General features: G+C 41.5%; 1 protein-coding gene across 1 annotated transcript in view; it reads right to left on the reverse strand.

The window, feature by feature from the left end:
• Positions 1-19,899, reverse strand: part of megf11 (multiple EGF-like-domains 11) — a 62,764-nt gene that overhangs the window by 23,443 nt on the left and 19,422 nt on the right. The window contains exons 6-8 of the mRNA XM_025056413.1: positions 3,916-4,162; positions 3,706-3,826; positions 2,182-2,318 (exon numbers count right to left, since the gene is read on the reverse strand). Coding sequence (XP_024912181.1) covers positions 2,182-2,318; positions 3,706-3,826; positions 3,916-4,162 — 505 coding nt within the window. The remainder of the gene's footprint in view (positions 1-2,181; positions 2,319-3,705; positions 3,827-3,915; positions 4,163-19,899) is intronic.

The following is a 19,899-nucleotide window of genomic DNA, read 5'->3' on the forward strand; positions in this document are numbered from 1 at the left end:
CATGGATTTAACTGTGTGCAAACACGTTGTGCAATTGTTTACTTTTTATTGCCACAGAACCCAGAGAAGTGTGTCTTGTTATTGGTTCACTTGTCGTGGCTCGTACTGCAAGCAAGTCATTACAATCAAGGGCTATAGTGGCCGAATGAGAAGCAATAGAGTAAGTATTTGAAGGGGCTGCAGGTGAGAGCAGCTGGAGGACAGAACAAGGGTTTCTCCTTCTCTGTGAGTGACAGCACGGGCAGCTTCTCAACCTCTGAGAGTCAAGGGTTGTAGGATTCAGGCAACAGTCCGACGGCAACTCCTCTGTCAATAACTCACTTCCTACGAGCCACGGACAAGACGTGGGTTCAACAGGATATTCAGGAGCCTGTGCTGTAAGTCAGATCCCCAGCCACTGGGCACAAAATGACCCAACGTCACTTAACTGGGCTGACAATTATTATTTATTTATTTCATCAAGGTTTTCTTTGCTCGTCAAGGGATGAAAGTCAGAACAATTTTTTCAATGAATTAATGTGCTTTAGTTAGTCATTTGAATAATAAAATATAACATCAAATGACGTAATATAACGTACATGAGTGTAATTCGATCATCGGACACAGAGCTCTTCAACAGGAAGGACAAAACACTGTGGTTCATAAACTGATCTTGCATATTAAAAAAAAACCCCTAATTTTACTCACACTGTGTTTATCATACCTTGGACTTTAACACGCTAAGAGCCACTAGTCCACAGGCTTCAACACGGAACTGAACTGAACACTAAACTTTTGGACTGGGACTAATATCCTGTGAAACTAGACTAGAATTATTATTTACTAAAATATAACGAGGAGTAGAGAGAATAAAATGTCTCCTATAAATGATTTGCAAGGTGGAAGATGTTTGGGAAAATGAAATATTTGTGATTAAAACTCCCCAAACGTCAGTGCATACACAGTGAAAAAGGAACACTGAAACCTGAGCTCTTTTTTGTTGTATCATCATGTAAACAATCTTAAAATTAGCCTGTAATATTTAAATGTTATTGCCATGACATATATTGCAATGTAAAGTTAAGGATTATAAATTAGTTTATTTAGATATAAAAGCTTAAAGCATCTACTTACTCTACTTACTGCAGAGTAAAAACATTTTATTATTAACAGTGTTTTTTTTTCATTTAATCCTGATCATTTATATTTGATTTAAAACTATTTCCCACAAACCAAATCCTGACACGGTCAAATTTGACAGGGCGGGATGTGAGTTTCCCTCAGGGACCACATATTACTTTGAATCCACACTTCAAATACCTAAGAAATTAGTACTACTCAGGACTATCTCCTAGTAGATCAAATATTGATTTTTTTTTTCTCCACCACATAAATATACTGACTAAACTTTACCACCGAGGCGGGGGATCCATCCCCCTGGTCTATTACAAAGAGCTCAATTACAATAGTGGTCAAGTTATGTTTCAGCGCTTTAATGAGCCCAGCTTTAGATCCGTCATGGGACATCTGTATTATTACACAAGACAGCGGAAAGGCGGAGGCTAACACAATCTGAGATTATTCCTGGCAGGTTAATTCACCTGACACTGACAAAACGAATGAAGGCAATTTTGCAAAAATAATAAAGTAAAAGTAAAGGCCTGGTCGAAGAAGTGTTTTACTCCTTAAGACAATTGCTTTCATTGCACTAATAAAGCTTCACGGCTGTGGGCCGCTCTGGTGGCCACTAGGAGTGGAAGGGATCAGTGGATTTCGCTGAGACCTAAATATGAGCCCATTACCTATAATTAATGAGCGGATTCCAAACAGCATGTAGTTCATGGGGAGATCAATGAGAAGGCTGGGAGTGGAGAGCGATGGCAGCTGCAGACATGAAACCTCGCTCGTTGGCATGAATTAAGAGATGAATTAAACATAAACATCCTTATTAAGAGTTTCCTCGACACCTTCAAATGGACTAATGAGCATTTAGCTGCAAAAAGGTACTTAGGTTGAGCCACGAGATTGCTCAAGCATATATCCCTGCTTCAGCAGACATCGTTTTTCCCGGTGTGAAAAACAAACAGAAACGGCCAACAAGCAACTGCATTTGAATCTCCACTTAAAGTTAATGAGAATATGTGTGCTGGTAAAACTTTTTACTTTTTAACAACTGAGCTTGCCAGGTTCTCCGTGACCTACCTGCGACCACTGAAGCCGGCGGGGCACTGGCACTGGCCGGTGATGTGGTGACACACCCCACCGTTGCGGCAGGAACAGTCTTTGCTACAGTTGATGCCGTACTTGCCAACAGAGCAGGGTTGAGCACAGACTGAACCCTGAAAAAAAAAAAAAACAACCAACAAAAAAAACAATCAATCAAAATGACAGCGTTCCTGCTCTGAAGTGCTCCGGGCTGAACTCTCACACTTTTCCTGTTGTACCAAACACACATCCACTGCTGAAGACACAAGTCCATAACTCCAGTTCAAACAAAAGGAGAGCTTTCCTTCAAGTGCTTTTACCAAAGGATGACGCTACAGTCAGGGTTTATTTTTCCAGCTGTAGATGGTAAGGCTCAGTCGACATTACTTTACTGAGTGCGGCAGTTTTTAAACACAGTGGTCACCAAGTTGTCTATCACACTCCTATTTATCGGACCTGTCCTTGTTTCCGTTCATGCTCTGTGCATCATAATGGCCTCGGAAAGATCCTGACAAGTGTACTGCGTCCTTACAAAAATCAATGTTTGTACAGGCAGCCATGTACCTATGTTTTTTGTTTTCAGTAACCACAACACCAGTCCTAGCCGTCATCCAAACCAGCTGTCCCTCAGGACTGCGGCATTAAGGGACTCACTAAATACCACTATGTCCTGTTTGTCCTGCAGCTCTGGTCGCAACAATCGGAGAATTTCAATTTATGTCTAATAGGGAGTCTTTGAAGAAGTTCCTTCAACTTTATCACTACATCAAAGCGGTGGGATCAGAGCCACGCTGCTTTGACCACAACAGTGGTGTCTGATTGGAGCAGATTAGATCCAGGGTAAACACACACACACACACACACACCTGTTTCTTTATTGCTCTTTTAAAAACACACACAGGATAAATGAGTATCGGTTCCTTTTATGTCACACAGTGCTTGGTGGTATGATACTGGGGACATTAAAAAATGTAGAATATGGACTCACCTTCCTTCAACCAGGGTCCAGTCGTAATTGACTCTTTTTTTTTTTTCGAGTTTTAGTCGCATTGCTCGAAAAAGAAATACAAATAGTATACACAAAAGCCAAATCCAAGAATGAACGTTAAATCCGGGAAGTGCATACTGCAGTAACGTAACAACAAGTTCCTGATTCCACATCACTGAATCCATTCATCATCAGTGTCACTTCTAAACAGCTCCTTCAGCTCCAGAGGACAGCTGGCCTGTGGTCAGACTCACCATTAGCATCAGTTCCAGTTAATCAGTTTCTGTTCTGCTGCTTCTTTACTGATTATGGCTGCAAACTTCAAACTCTTTAACTTCTACACCATAGATTTTTCTCTCTGCTCCCATTGTAATGGTGTCCTTAATGGTAGTTGAGTTGTCACTGGTTTAGACGCTGCCCCTTTGTGGCCATAGGTGATATTTTTGATGTTTCTTTGTAACATTAGTCGCAGGACCTGCCACGCTACTGCAAAAACATTTGTTTTGTTTCTGAACACTTTTTTTAAAACATACCGTCCATCCAGCAGGGCAGGAACAGTCCCCGGTTATATGGTGACACGTTCCTCCGTTCTGACACGGGCACCGCTTCTCACACTGAGGCCCATGACTGCCGGAAGGACAGCGTTCTCCACAGCTGTTAGAGAGAAGGGTGAAGTACTTCAGACATATTCCCTGTACGAACAGACGGAGTAAATGGTTGGACATTTTGCTGCCGTTACTCACAATGCTCCCGTGTACCCCGGTGCACAGATGCACTCTCCCGTCTCGTGGATGCAGGTGGCACCGTTGAGGCACTGGCACTGCAGCTGGCACGCTTTCCCATAATAACCTTGCTCACAGGGGTCTTCACAACGCCATCCCTGGTAACCATCAGTGCAGACACAGGCCCCAGTGATGGGGTTACACTTGGCTCCGTTATGGCACTGGCAGCGGTTACTGCAGTGAGGTCCCCAGTAGTCACTCTCACAACCTGAAGAGGGCAGTGGCGTCAGACTCATGAGGGCCACCAACTAAAGTCACCCATCAGACGTATGTGAAGAATGTGCTCATGTACTCAGAAAGGCTGTTAGGTGGCTGCTGTGGACCTGGGCTCTCCTACTCAGTACTTCACTGTGTGACCCTGGTCAGGCTGATATGGAAGTCTTCAGTCACCACCAGTATATTCAACACTATAACACAGAGTGTTCAGCTAAGCACAAAAACACTTCATCTTAACTGGATAATTAGGCCTTTTTATTCACCGCAGCCAAATTGTAGAATAAGTATCGTAACAACTTGTAACTAAATTTAATTGTGAAAACACACACCCACACATCACTGAGACACACACACACACACAAACAGAGGAAGCGAGGATATATCAGCAGTATTAATATTCACCCCTCTTTTCCGGCTTCGTTTTTTTTTTAATAAATGGAGCTGCAGCTTTAGTGTTTTTCGATTTCTACTTTTTATTGACCTCCACTACTTTGCCAAATCATTTTAAGAAAATCAGATTCCTTTGCATACCACTGGAGGGAGCCCAAGTACCATCAGTGGTACGGGTACCGTAGTTTGAGAACCACTCTCCTGGAACAGACAAGTAATTTTGTAATTTTGAAATATTTTTATGTATTTATATATATATATATATATATATAAACCAAAGGACACAAGTTTAGTCACTGTGCGTGTGTGTGTGTGTGTTTTTTAAGCTACTCTGTCTTCCTCCCACTGTCTGAAACCACCAAGGTTAGGTTAATTATGCATTCTAACTGACCATGTTTACAAGTGAGTTTGTAAACAGTTGTTTGTCTCTTTATATGCCTCTGTTGGTGAACTGTCCAGGGTGTAGCCTGATGAATACAGGGGTTGACTCCTCTGTTGTAGAAAATGGATGAATGAACTTAATTTAATTGGAATTTTCCTAAGTTTTAATGGTGACTAAATGTGGCCCACACCATATGTGTAGTTCCAACCCACGGCCCTGACATGCTGAAATCATCCGCAGAGACTCTTTACTGTCACATAAATCTCATGGACGCAGTTTATTTATAGGTAAGTTATGGACATTATACTAAACTGCGATTCTGTGGTTTAATTATTAGCCATAAACATTTTATTTAGTCTTTTAAAAAATTAAAGCAGCCCTCTTCGGGAGAAAATGATACCCCATTGGGAGCCAGACTCAATAAAACATTTATTTCACGAGGTTTTGAAAGAGTAGTAGATTGTTAACGTTCAGGTTTTTACACGAGGAATTCCTTCATCCTGGTCCTAAACAGTTGGTAAGCGAAGGAAGACGATGAACGTGAGCCAGGAGAAGAAGTCGGAGTTTCACCCCTCACTGGGTTCCATTCATCACCAAGCTAAACAATAACTATCAGTCACACAAAGAGATAACATGTAAAGTCTGCACAGAAAAGACCAGGGCAGGAATCAAAATACACACAAACACTCCTCAGGTGTGTGTGTGTGCAACGCTTCTCAGAGACAAATACCAAGGTGGCAACACTGGAAAAGAAAATTCACATCTCCTGCCAATATGAGCTTTCATCAACATCAATCAAGCTGTAACTCCAGCTGCAGGTAGAAGGCAGAGAACGCTCCTGCTCACTGAAAAGTACATGTTTGGACGGTGAAGATTGGCTTCTGTATTTTCTTTTTAAAGAAATATTACATAATTCTCATCTTTCTGACAGACTGACAATGTTAAGAGAATAATTAATTGGCTGCAGCCCTGATTTCTTTGGCTGCTATTAAAGCCTATTTGACTATGACCAGTGGGGGAGAAGAGGTTATCAAAGTTATCCCTGACAGATTATCCTGACTATATTCTGCTTCAAAGACGTGCTGCAATAGCACATCGTCTTCATAATCATCACTTTACCACTTGTAATCTTCAACAAACTACTTTTGTTTGCCACAGGGGGCGCATTGTTAGGACCTGAGCAGTGACGCACACGACAGAAGGGAACAGCAATCAGTATCAGCACTCTATTATTGTGAGCACGGAATAGTTCTTACAGTTATTTTCCTCTGTCAAAACTAAAAACATTTCGGGCTTGACCAAAATCCAGAGAAGATTGGAGTTTCAAAAGTGAGGGACTGGCCCCTTTAAGGGCCCTTTACAGGTTGTTTTCTTTCTGTCAGTTAATATTTTCTTTAACTGTGCCACCGCGGGGAGATGGAAGACTCATCACAGCAGCAGCCACAAATATATTTGAATGTTGTTTGTATGAAGTGTGACCACGACATGGACCAGTGACCTGTCAGAATTGTTCCCTGCCCTTTTTCCGTGTCCTCTTGGTTGGTGATCCTTGCAGGGATTAGGCAGCAGAATATGGATGAATATAAAGTAAGGATGTTCTCTAAAAGAATGTTTCGAATTTGAATCAAAGTTGGACTAACATTTTACATTTCCTCAACTGTTTTTGCCCTTCACCATTTTTTTAATCAGGTCACACGAGCTAAAAACTCCTTGAACCAAAAACAAAGACCGGCTATTTTGAATGAGCGCCATTTCTGTTGATGCTCTTCCCGTACTGTCGACATTTTCCCACTGGAGATTTACGACAGTGACTTTCAAATATGACTTAAAGTTATTCTAAGACCAAAATATAAACAAAGGTTTGGAAACAGTTTTAGGCTTTCTGGCCTAATTCAACCCAATGCTACTGCTGTATATCCTACGCATGCGTTCAATTTGACATCCTTCTATCTATGATATACATTAATATACAAAACATATACATATAACACACACATACATACACCTATATATACATATACACACACATATATATATAGGCCCTGTGTTTACCTCCCAATCGGATCAGAGCAGATTATAAAATCACTCACGCCTGTTATGTAATGTTATCTTTCTCAAATGTTTTACAGCGCCTAGTAACTTGGAAAATATTTGGCTTTCAAAGTACCAAAAAATATGACCAACATTAAAATGCAGCAGTGCAGGCCTACCCTGTTCAGCTATGCACAGGTTACTGGAAATGTATTCCTAATAAGATTGTTCGACTATTTATCAGCCGAAGCCAGACGGTACAATGAAGTAGCATCACAACTGACGCTTAAATTAAACTCACACACACACACACATACATAAAGGTACACATATAGACTTGGTTGTGTGCTGCTCGGTTCAGCTGATTGGCTTTTGCCCACTCTGCTCTCTGCAGGGCTGTTTGTAACGTTAACATTTTCCCCTTGATTCTCACTTCTCTCTTTGATGGTTCCAGTTTAGAGCCACGGCTGCAGTGTTTTTGAGCCCTTCATTTTATGTACCTCCACTTTTGAGCCAATGCAGTAAAAAAAGAAAAGAAAAAAGAGGTCTCTGCAAAGAGCCACTAGAAGTCGTGTGAGAAGCATCAGTGGTATGTGCACCACAGTTTGAGAAACACTGAACACTTTTTTTTTACCTCACATCCTGTAATGGCTTTTGAATTACATTATAATTATCATTAATAATAGTTGATGATATACAATTTAAAGCACTCTGATCTCATTTTTATTATTATTTTTTATATAATCAATGGTTAAAATCTGTATCGGTTTGAGTAAAGTGGATAATGTGTCTAAAATGAATATAATTATACTTTTTCAGACCAAGGTGCTCGTCATTCCTGCAGCCTTTTGTTCCAAATGCCATGTTTAAATTGATCTTTTTCCAAGAACTACTCTTCATAAGTAAAGCTATTATTTTAAAAGACTTTGACTTAGTTCTGTGTAAATTACTGAAAAAAAAACCCACCTGTACGTGAATGCGCAGTAATGTTAAGCTGCAGGAGTTCTTTTTGTCATATCTATTGTATAATTGGCATTGGCAAGAACATTAGGTTATATAAGCTAGCTGCTTTACATGGGTTTAAATAAATGGCTGGGTGGTATGACTGAGTAGTACCTCAGGGAGCGATGTAAAATGAGCAATTTCCACATTCCTCATGGGACGGTTTTGTTTGGAAAAACTCGATATGCCCATAAACGGCAAGCACAAAGCTAATCCTCAAGGTTAAATGAACAACCATCTCTTTAATGTGAGGAAGAGGCGGCAGTGATCTGGGCTCAGGGCTGTCTCCCCTCTCACTGGGGTCCAGTTGGTGTGAGGATCTAGTGGTGATTTAAGTGATTGGTAAGGCCTCGTGTCTCTCCATCAGTGGCAGCCGCAGCAGTAGCTGTATCACATAAAAGACCAGCTTGAGACCAGCACAGCACAACAACTCAGACAGAGAATATTCTCATATTGATTTTCACATCATCACAGACTGAGTTGTAAATGTGAAAACGTTAACGCCTCCTACTTGTATGCCCGCTTTGTCAGAGCTTTCATCAGGCCGAGTAGGAGTTTAATGAAGCCTGTTTCAGGCTCGGCACTGACGTCTGTTTTTCCGTGTTCACAGCAGGAAGATGATCAGCCTTTCCTTGATACAGACAGGTTTGTCCTGAGGGGGGGTCCAGCAACACCGCGCTAGAGCAGTATTACCTCCACGGTTTGACAGACTATAGGCCATATTACAGGGCTCATGTTGAATTGATCTAATCTGCCGCTGGCTGCCAGCCTGCCATGAACCAGTTCCCTAAAGGTTGAGTTGCCGCCACGCAAACAACCCAGGAACATTAAATCTGAGGTGTGTGCTGGCGGCCAGGGTAATGGATGAGCAGTTTAGCTGCCAGTTGGTTTAGCAGTCTATAAGTACTCATCAGAGCTGCCTCAGCACAGCAGAAAAACAAGCAGTTCACTAAGACGCCGCAGCTCTCAGCTTCACGCAGGCGTCGCCAGAGACAAACTCACGTTTTAGTGAATTTATTAACAATTATTTCAGATATTTCTGCATAGCTTAGTTAAAGACTTAAAAACCATAGAGAAGACTCACAGCGGCAGGAGTGGCCGTTAGCCTCCACAGTCGTACTTCTGTGATTACAAACGCTCAGGTGGTGGTAATGAAGCTAATTCTACCTCTGCAGGGACACTGCTGCGTTTGTATATAGATTCATTATTTTCACCATCGCTCCCTGTCTTTAGAGTCATCATGTTTCCAGTTTAAATAGATTTGATCATGTATTTACCACAGAGACACCGGGAGACCTCTGTAACACCCCATGTTTTTCCACATCCTGAAACGACTGCAACAAATCTGACAGAGAGGAGTCCTTCAATACAAATGTTAAAGTGTGTTCTGATAAAGATTTCAAAAAAAGTTTTGTTTTTGACAGATAGGATGAAAGTATAAATGTGCAGTATAAGTACGAAGAAAAACTCATTTGCAGTTTTGTGGAACTTGTAACCTCGGCAAATGTCGCATTTTCAAGTTTGGAACCGTGTGTAGGTTGCACTCGGAGGCCTCAGCGCGGTGAGAGCAAAAGCCCATTATCTCTGTGTCTCTCGCCAACACAGAGGTTCTCCAACCTTAGCCGGCAGACTCCCCCTCCCCAGCAGAACTTTGGCAGAATTTAACTGTGATTAAGAAGTCAAAGATCATGATGAGCTGCAGGCACAGAAACTACAGGGGAAAGTCGCCTGCAGCACGATGGCGTCGGCTTCTTCAGCACGGCTAAATTGTCTGAGGCGATGAAGAAGCCCTTTGGGATGTGGTCTGGTGCTGGAGAACCTGGGGTCCAGCTCATTAACTGCCAGGGTCAGTGAGCCTAATCAGTGGACACATGCAACAACAAGCCGGCAGTCCCAGAGCTCATAATACATAACAGTTAGAATGTGCATAACCTCACACACAAGAAAAGGTCCAATCTCCTGGTGCAAATCCCCCCGGCTGGAACAAAAGCGCTCACACTGAGGTTTACCAGCAGATGGTAAACTTCTGAAGGTGATGTCTAAATCTGGGCTGAGAGAGTCATCGTGGCGGCGATGAGCTTTGAAGTGTGCTCAGAAGTGTGCACGATCCGAGGCTGACTGCAACTGGATTAAGAGCAAACAGCTTTCAGCAGCTGGCTGCGTTCAGAAGTTCTGCCCAACTTCAGCAAAATGTCTGCGGCTGCTGCGTTTGAGTGGAGGAATGTGCCACAGAAAGCCGCCATAAGCCTCTCAAAATTAAATTCAAAATGAGGGCCCGAGTCAAGCTCTTTAAACAGAGCGCGTACGTACGCCACGGCTCCTCAGATTGCGTCCAGCTTTTCTTCTTCGTTTATTGAGCCGGACGCAGGTCAGAGGCAAACTTCAATTACAATCAGCCCTGCGCTGTACGAATGCTGACCACAGACACTTGCCTCCTGCTCTGCCAGCTCCCGACTGGGAGAGCCACATTATTGTGACTGAAATATTTGGCTCTTAGCCTGACTTCACTCCCCGCTGCCCCGACCACTCACTGTCACATAACTTTTATGAACACACTTGAGGGATAACTTAAGTCACAGAACACATTAAAAGACAAATGGCTCTGGCTGCTGAGAGCTGTTCACTGCTTGTTTACTTTCATGGTTGACGCTTGCGACAAAGGAAAACTCTTCCGCAATGACTCACAAGAAAAGCGCCGTCTGATTCACAGGAACGCACTCTCTATCTTTTGTTTTTGATTCCGCGACAGATCTGAATTATTCAAGCCAGCGTGCCACGTGCGGAATTGTACCAGCAACTCACCGCTGGAACAAATGGCACCAGGACGCAGGTTTATTTTTGGTCAAGCTTCCTAATGTCAGCTGATCATTTTCCAAACAGCAACAGGATATTTCTACCTTCAATTTAGCCGACGTGGGAATGTGTTCTACAGTCAGTTGTTATCCAGAGTGTTTATTAGCGGAACACTGAGCCATCCATCACAGCTCTCTGAATCAATGATGCAGACTAATAGAGTGAGAGGTAGACATGTCTTGTCCCAGCTTCTAAAGGGGAAGTGATGATTGGTGTGCAAAATGGGAGGAGCTGTATTTGCATCGAGTGACAAATGTCTCGCAGTGTTGGTAAAGTGGCAGCAGTAAAAACTGCCTACACACCAGCAGACCTCAGCCTCCACTGTCCCTCCCTCATTCTGCTGACATCGATCAAAGAGTTATTTATCAGTAGTCAGTCAAACAGAGACAGTTGGTGTGATACTTCCCCGTGAGCCTGACACATTTTAAAATAAAAGGCAAAGAAAAAGTGTCCATAGATGGGTGGGCAGTGCCGAAGTAAAACAACAGTGAGCTGCAGATTCTGCTGGTGGGCGTGTCCTATGTCCTGCCCTAATTCATCTTGGCTCAACCCTATGTGTGTTCACACATCCCCCCCCACCCCAACCCCCCGGCCTTGTTGTTGTGGACCAAACAAGAGTTTTCTTCTCAAAGTTTCAACTGAGTAAAATGCACCATATGCTCTCCCTCCGACCACTGAACAACTACATAACACAATCTGACCGCGCTGATTTGGAACCAAGAAACTAATGAGTGAATAACTTGATTCTCTTAAGTCTACGTTACTGATTAAAAAGCCCGACCTGGTTGTTTATCCTGAGGGGTTGGATCTGATCATTTGTCTGAGTTCTCTTCTGAATGTAACCCTGGATCAATAGGACCCTGCAGGTGCCAGACTGCAGTCTGCTCTGCAGGGTCAGCAGAGCCAGTGGTGGATCACCAAGACGGACAGAGGCGGGCTCATTTGACTTTCACTTTAATTCTAGTACTAAAGTGACACGCGTCCCCCCCCCGCCCCCCGCCCCCATGCTTTGTAAATGTGGTAAACAGTTTGTCAAATGAGCACTTATTTATATTATTGAGGACAACGGCTTCACTGAAGTTTGAAGTTTTTAAAGCATTCTCCATGAATCCACCAGGATGTACAGAAAAAAATAAAAAATAAATTTGAGATTACATATATACAGTTGTCGAACGCCTCCCTTTTCGAACAATTCGGTTCACAAACAACATTTTTAAGAAAAAATTGTCCCGGTTTAAAAACCGAGGTTCCACTGCGTAAATATGTTTACATTTTTAAATAATATATAAATAATTCCATCATCATATATTTACTCCTATTAATTTCTCTGTTCCAGCAAATTACAGAAACTTTTTTTTAAAATTTTAATGAATATCATTCATCAAACTTAATTACAGTCACGATTAATCTGTTAATCAAGGTAAACATGGTTCTGTCTACACTTTAATTTCTCTAACATTTTAATCTCCTTTCATATGAAAGTGAGACCAGTGCTGCCTAAAAAATAAAACCAAATAAAAAATAATAATAATAATAATAACCCGACGGCACACAGTTTAAAGGAGCTTCCTCAAATTTTTGGTAACAAACAAACTTTTTAATAAAGCTGATATGAGCCGTACAAGCTAAATGTGAGAGATGTTTTTGCCTCAGCGCAATAAACCTCTCACTTGTTCAAGTGAACCTGACACGACTCAAGCAAATTGTTACACAGCCCGTTGCTCAATCCAATTAATAATTTATCCATCGCCCTGTCCTGCAGCAAACAAACCATTTGCTCTCATGCCACAGGACAACGACAAAAAAGCAATCGCTGCAAAATAAGCCTTTTACCAAAACCAAGTGACTGGTGTACAAAGTAAAGGCCACGGTGCACGGCATCACACCTATGACGCACAACGGCATCAGATCCATCATGAGCACTGATGTGGACGCTCAAAAGAAAAACAATGTCAAACCAATACAACCAACTGTTACGACACCTAATTTGCACACATTGATTACCTATTTTCAATTATTAATTCTAATTAGGATGAAGCACCATGGGGCCACAGGGCAGAGTTTGTCGATGTGACAGGGCGCGGTCACAGAGTGGAGACTGATGGACATTTGTATAAAGTTAATAGGGCATCCTCGTTAGCATCTGGGCAAAGTCAAAGATCCTCTGCTTAATTATTTACGACTTATCTCTGCGTGCACAAACAAACAAACACGCTGGAGTAATAACAGAAGGTTAAAAAACATTCATGTTGTTTTCCAGATTGTTTTTCATGTTTTTGCCCTAAAATGTGTTTGTCACTTTACTTTTCACTATTATTGTAAAAACTGAAAAAAAATGAAACAATCAATTGTACTACTATTATTGAACATACTCTTTATATAATTCATCTATTAAACATACTATTACAACTATGTGACATCTGCAGGAGGCATTCACAGTACAGGATTCTCTCTGACACTGCTGAGAAAAAGATGTTATTTAGTTGTTTACTTTATTGATTAAAATGTGTTATTTGCCTTTGAAAGACCATTCCACAAATGGAAAGATTATATTGAACTTTTGCAATGTGTTATTTATTATATTATTTAAACAATATCTCTATTAAACGCAATAATACAACTTTATGTGACATCCATGAGAGTAATATCCATATTTATATAGATATTATATATATACATACACATATACACATTTATATACATATACAGATATATGTATACAAATAAACACACACATATATACAGTACACATATATGTATACGTATATATATATACATAGATATATATGTGTTTTTGGTCAATAAAACAGCTGCCTTGTATGATAATAACTAATCTAACATGAGTCGAATGTGAACTGAGGACTGGACAAACACACTGTACTGTATCTTGGTGTTGTGGCAATCCATCTAACAGACTCTGCTTCCCCTTTCATTTGCAGTGCGGAGCTGCAGTGTGTGGGTCTGTTGTCTCATTAGAGGCATTGCGGCTGATTTTATTTGCATCGGTGGTCTTTACAAATGAGGCACTAAACCAGAGAAAGCTGTTGAATTTGTACACATGATTCTAGTTAGTGCACCTTCATGTGTACTATACAGCTGCACTCCTGCACCACACAGTCAATTACAGATCCTGACTTGCTGAGAATAAAACTGCATGAGCAGGGGTCCGTTTGATGCTGGGGTGACCCTTTTGTTTCTTTGTTTTCTGCAGTCATGGTTAAATTTAGGCCTCATCCTATTAGGGGGGATGCAAGCTTGAAATTTAGCTTCAACAGTTTGCTTCACCTTCTACGCAGTGACATCAATTACCAGCCTACGCAGGAGGGTTGTAGTCTTTTAAAGCAGGTTTGTTTGTGCATCATCAAGAACTGCAACAACAACAAAAAAAAAAAAAAAAAAAATCAGCCCCATCACAGCATGTCACACAGTCCAGACCAAACAACAGCCTGCAGCTGATGACAAGTCAACTCAGAGCTGCACACCGTGTGTTACGGCAGTATTACAAAATCAGACAAGAACCTTCTCAGCATGTGTCCAGCAGAGGTGACCAGAGCAAACTGGAACAAAGCAAAGAAGCACATAGAAAAGCCAACACAAACTGAAATGTTGGAAGTTCACATAAAGATTTGAATGAGTATGTAGCTAGCTAGCCATCTCATGACCGCAGGCAGCTGCGGGGATTCACTCGCAAACAGTCGCTAATTGTTCTATCGCTAGTTCTTGTAGAGAATAAGTGAAAGGAAACAATAATGATTAAAACGTTTTAAGTAAAAAATTGCTTTTTACTCTATATAATATTTATCTCAAGAACCAAGCTTAACAATATAACAACAACAAAGAGCGAGAGAATGTCTGTATGGGCGGCTCCGTTTTAGCATTTTCTTTTCTAGACAATGGTTTCACAAATTATTAATCAATGGTTTTCTTGTTTTCATAAATGTATTGTGAGCAGGTTGGGACCATTGGTCCTGCTTGGGACTAGAGACTATTGTTCAAAACGCTTGCAACACACGAACCTTCAGTAAAATATTCAATAATAACACAATGCATTACAATTCATTTCACCTTAACAATGTAGCTGTTTCACAAAAAGTGGATGTCCCTGTCAGATTGTCTCAAAGGTTGTCGGTTGGTATGTGTTACACCTTCCCTTTTCCTTGATTGACGGATGGATGGATGGGTAGATAGATGGTGTAAAGTACCATAATCACCCTCCATTTGGCATCCTGTGATATGTCAGACTGGCAGCTGTTCATTTTGGATGTTCTCCAGTGCTGGCTGACAGCCAGGAAGATTTCCTGTGTTTGCACCAGAACCGGTCCAGATGTGATAAAGGAAGTGGCAGCAGTGTACTGTATGTGGAGCCGACCCGGGCTCAGGAACAGCACCTAAATCAAGCCCTTGTAGGGTGGACTTAATTGCTTCTGTCTCACTTTTAATTTCAAGGCCATTAAAAGACAGAATGATCGAAATTGTGGTCAGTACTGAAAGTGCCACCAGAACACCCAGAGAAAGTCAAATAAGGCCTGAACTTAAAAAAAAAAGACTAAAGATTAAGTTGTGTCAAGACATCAGAGGCAGGGGGCAGCACCAGCTCTGCCTCGTACAAAGAGCCTGGATCAGGACTGAGGGATTTCACAAACATGGAATGGAATTAAAATATGGCATAATAAATACAAGAATAAAAATAATATTTAAGCCGATGTTTTTTTAAAAAAAGGTGAATGAAAACACTAATCACATTTTATTTCTAACAATAAATATCAGATCTTATAATAAAACACAGTGTATTTCCAAACTGTTGGGCCTAACCTTTCATTTTGAGGTTGTAAAAATTTAACCACCCGTGTATTTGATTAGAGTTACTTCAGCCTGAACGTACAGTACTGCTCCCATAAAATACTTATTCCAAATGTGTTGTGAATGGTTCTCTTTGTCTTTGGGTTTCTACCGTCATTTGTCTTCATCCTCTGACATATGGACGGTGTTCACTGTGTCAGATCTGTCACTGTGTGCACATCTGATTCGACTACAGACAGACAATCGGACAACTTTACGAGTACCAGTTAATTACAACATGGAACCACACACAAACACACGCTCTCGCGCACACACATTACAAAGATAATTGCTTTTTAATGATCTCATATTTTGCAGATTCTCATTACAGTGGCTGTAAATTGCGGCGAGTTTGTACCTGCTCGACCACACTGAGTTAAGTTGAGGTAAGTCGAGGTCTGTGTGATTACAAACCACTGTTTAAATTACATTTATTAGAATAACATTATCCAAAACTGGAGCTTTGAGAAAAAAATATTTTGGAGCACTATTCTGCCGGGTGTTTAATAGCCTACTGAGATTGTACTGAATCTTGTGAAATATTCAAATATCTGGAATACAAGCAGAAAGTATGGAGCTGTGTGTTCGGTTCAGTTAGGCATTTAGCAGCACAGCATGGACGGAGAGCTGCTACAATGTAAAAAAGGGCAGGAGCAGGAAAACATCCAGCCTTTGATTGCCACAGAACAGCTGTAGATTAAGACTTTTCCTTTCATAGCAGCATCTCTCCAGGATAATGCAGACACTTTGGAGAATTCTCACCCAACAAAAAAGGAAATCCCAGAGTTCATTTTAAATGAACCGCCGGCTCTGAAAGCAGCGTTGTTCTCTCAGTCTCTGAAATTCACTCGGCCCATGAATTATTCTTCCCGACTCTCAAAGTCAAAGTGAAGTGAAAAGTATACAAGAGCAACTTGGGGAGTATTGAGTGAGCGAGCATGTTAGAGAGATGGAGGCAGGCGGAAAAGAAAGAAATGAGAGAAAGCAGACAGAGAAAGATAGGGAGAGACAGGAGAGGGAGTAAGAAGGGGAGGCAGGGGAGGGAGAACGAGAGAGGGAAATAGAGAGGAACTGTTGTTTAATTAAATGGGAAGATTAAAAATGAATGGTGTCGTCTGTAAAGGACAGAAGGTCGTAGCCCCTGTCACAGTCGGGCGTCTATTGTCGGGCGTCTACTGTGATTCCATTAGCTCCATGTTTAGGATTGTCAAGGGATTCCAGGTGACAACATATTAGCTCCATGTTTAGGATTGTCAAGGAAAAATATTTTACAAACCAATACAAGATTATTTACTTGTGTACTTGCCCTAACCTAGTACTTTTCCCGATACTTCTTTAGATTGGGTTTAAATAAATGTGAAATGAAGTGAGCGGAGCTTTAACATCCTTAGCACATTTACATTGATGTGTCATCAATGGCAGAGGAGTGTTTTCATGGTTCAACATCAAAAACTGAATCACCTGTTAAAGCACCTCTGAGTATGAGTATTTTAATGAAGTATCTGGTATATACTGATACCAGTATCAGTATTGACGGATCCCTAAAAGGACCAGATGTGTGAAACATGCAGAGGACGTCTGAATGGACCTTACATGTACATTTAAAGGGCAAAAAAGAAAATAACAGAAATCTCCCAGCCTGGACCTCATTTCAGAGTCAAAGCACTGATCACTGTTACTGATCCGTAGTAGTTGTTCCTCTTCTCGTTCAGTGATTTTGTCATTCATCCTACAGAATGTCCTTTGCCTTAAAAAAGAGATGTCAAATATTTGATATAAGCATCTTCCAAAGGTGGACGTTAAAAAGGAAAAAAAAGTCGCACTGCGATTCTTTGCAAACTTAATTTCTCACCACCTCACCAGGATATGAACACCTGCATCAGTACGTCAGCGTTTCCAGCTTCATTCGTCTAAACTCAACTGGACTAACGTAATGATGTGCACTCAAGAGTTTCTACGTGCAGGTCTGCTTTTTCCATCCAAAACACTCTTCTGTGTTCTCCCGGCTTCGCATCGCATTTTTGATTTGTTTCTACACAGCACAGATTCAATCTGCATGTCTGGCCATGATTACGTTTCCTCTAAATTTCCCTTTGATCCTAATCACTCAGATGCCCTTTTCGTCGACGTTTGGATCCCACACTAAATCTCTTTGTTCTACTCAGTGGGCCCCAGCTATGCGATAGCGTCTTTACACATTTTTTCCTTTTCCTTTTTTCCCTCTGTGGCAAAAGCTACCAATTTAATTGAATTTCTGGGCTTTTAATGTCTGCATTACTCTAATCAGACATGAGGGGAGCCAAGTTGTTTATCTCGACCTTGGTGGAATTAGCAGAGGGTATTTGTGGAGATGTTAATGCTTTGGAAAAAAAGGAGAAAACTAAACTATTCTGCAAGATCGCAACCTAAGCTTTTATCGATCAACTAGTCAAAGGCGCTTATAGATATTCAAGACACTGACCTGTGCTCAGGCGTCGGGGAGAAAGCACAGTCTGGCGACAAAATGCAATAAACTCACCAAAGACACAGTAATGGGAGTTTATTTCACAGGTCAGATCACTGTGTTTACTATAAAACAATGCCACTTGGAGCAAATAAATGTTTTACGAGATGACCCTTTTTTCCAAGGCCTTTTTAAATTCTGCTTCGCGGAGATATGATATTATGACACCAGGGACGGACAGTTTAACAGTGGAGGGGAAGCTTCTTGGCCACTCTGATATCCCACACAAACAACATGCAATATAACCTTCTGAGAGGGTGGCACGGCTGCAGGCGGGGGAGAACACAGTGGAATGCAAAATACAACCCCAAATACCCTGGGGCTCAGAGGCAAATTTGATTAAAAGTTTGTTTTTCTTCACTCTCAACAAACGGAGGAGCTCGTCGATGCGGCACTGACAGTTAATTGGACTTGGCAGGGCCACGAGTTCATTCGTCAGCATTGTGTGGGGCTTGCCTAGGAGGAGCAGGACAATCGATGTCCCTCAGGACGGCCTGTAATCACTGCAACACTCCAATGAAGTCCAGGGTTAAACATCAGGAGATTGCAGGTGCACCACAGGATCTGAGAAGGACTGCTAATATGTTGCCATTCCCAAAACAGGCCAAGGACACTGGCACCGAAAATATTCTAATGACTCCAAAGAGGAACCTGCCAAATCTTAAACACTTCTGACTAAGGCGACCCATTAGAGTACCGCCGCCGTTTAAGAAACTGTTTTGGTAAATGTTTATTATATCACGATGGCTGTGAGTTGAACCTCCTCTGGAGTTTAACTGAAGGCCTGGCTTCATGTTTCAGATACAGTTTCCAAAACAACAACAACAACAACAACAAAAAATTCGACTTTGAAACTCTGGAGAAAAACCAAACTGTGTGGACTTGTGCGGCGTTTCAACACCATGAAAAGACTGAATTAGATGTGTGAAATTTTATCAGCCACATAGTGAACTGCAAAGAGGTCGTCAAAGGCAACGTTGAGTAGAAAAAGCAATTGAAGCTTTGATTACAAACTCCATGAACACTGAAATGACCCACAAAATCAAGTATGTTCTATAGACTGTGAAAGGAGCCTGAAGAGGTTCGTCCTGTATTAGTATTCAGAAGCTACCTTATCTTTCCAAACTGTTATCATAGCATTTGAGCTATTTTAGACATGGTGACCTTCTCTTGAGGACAGGAGATAAGGTTTTTTTAATGTCCTTATTAAATCAGACCATCTATGGAGACTCAGTGTTGGCTCCGAACTCCCGCTCTTACTGACTTATGACAAACACCGCGGTGATAATGACCAGTGGGATGGAATGTTGTATTGTACTAAACATCATCATGACACACAATGGTAGTCATCAGCTTCTGGTGCTGGGGCGATGTGGCAGGAATGAAAATGAAATGCAAATGTCCCCCTCTCTCTTTGTCTGACCCTTATAGTCACAATACCCAGATGTACAACACATCTCTAGGAACTGACAATGTGCAAAATTAAACAAAACCTTGACTTTAAGTATAACCCGCACTTAAACAAATATCACTGTACGTCGTGAGTCTAAAAAATGAAGCCATAACTCAGAAACAAAGTTCGCCTTCACTACGACCAGATTTCACTGACAGGAGGAGGGACGGGGGCGGCCGGGGTGGTGGAGGGGGTGTTACTGGTCCTGAATATTTATAACATAAAAGATCCAACGGAAGCAACTATTTATATACACATGCCCCCCCCCCCACACAC

Source organism: Cynoglossus semilaevis, chromosome 6 (genome assembly GCF_000523025.1).
Source record: "Cynoglossus semilaevis isolate Cse_v1.0 chromosome 6, Cse_v1.0, whole genome shotgun sequence".
Classification (NCBI taxonomy): Eukaryota; Metazoa; Chordata; class Actinopteri; order Pleuronectiformes; family Cynoglossidae; genus Cynoglossus; species Cynoglossus semilaevis.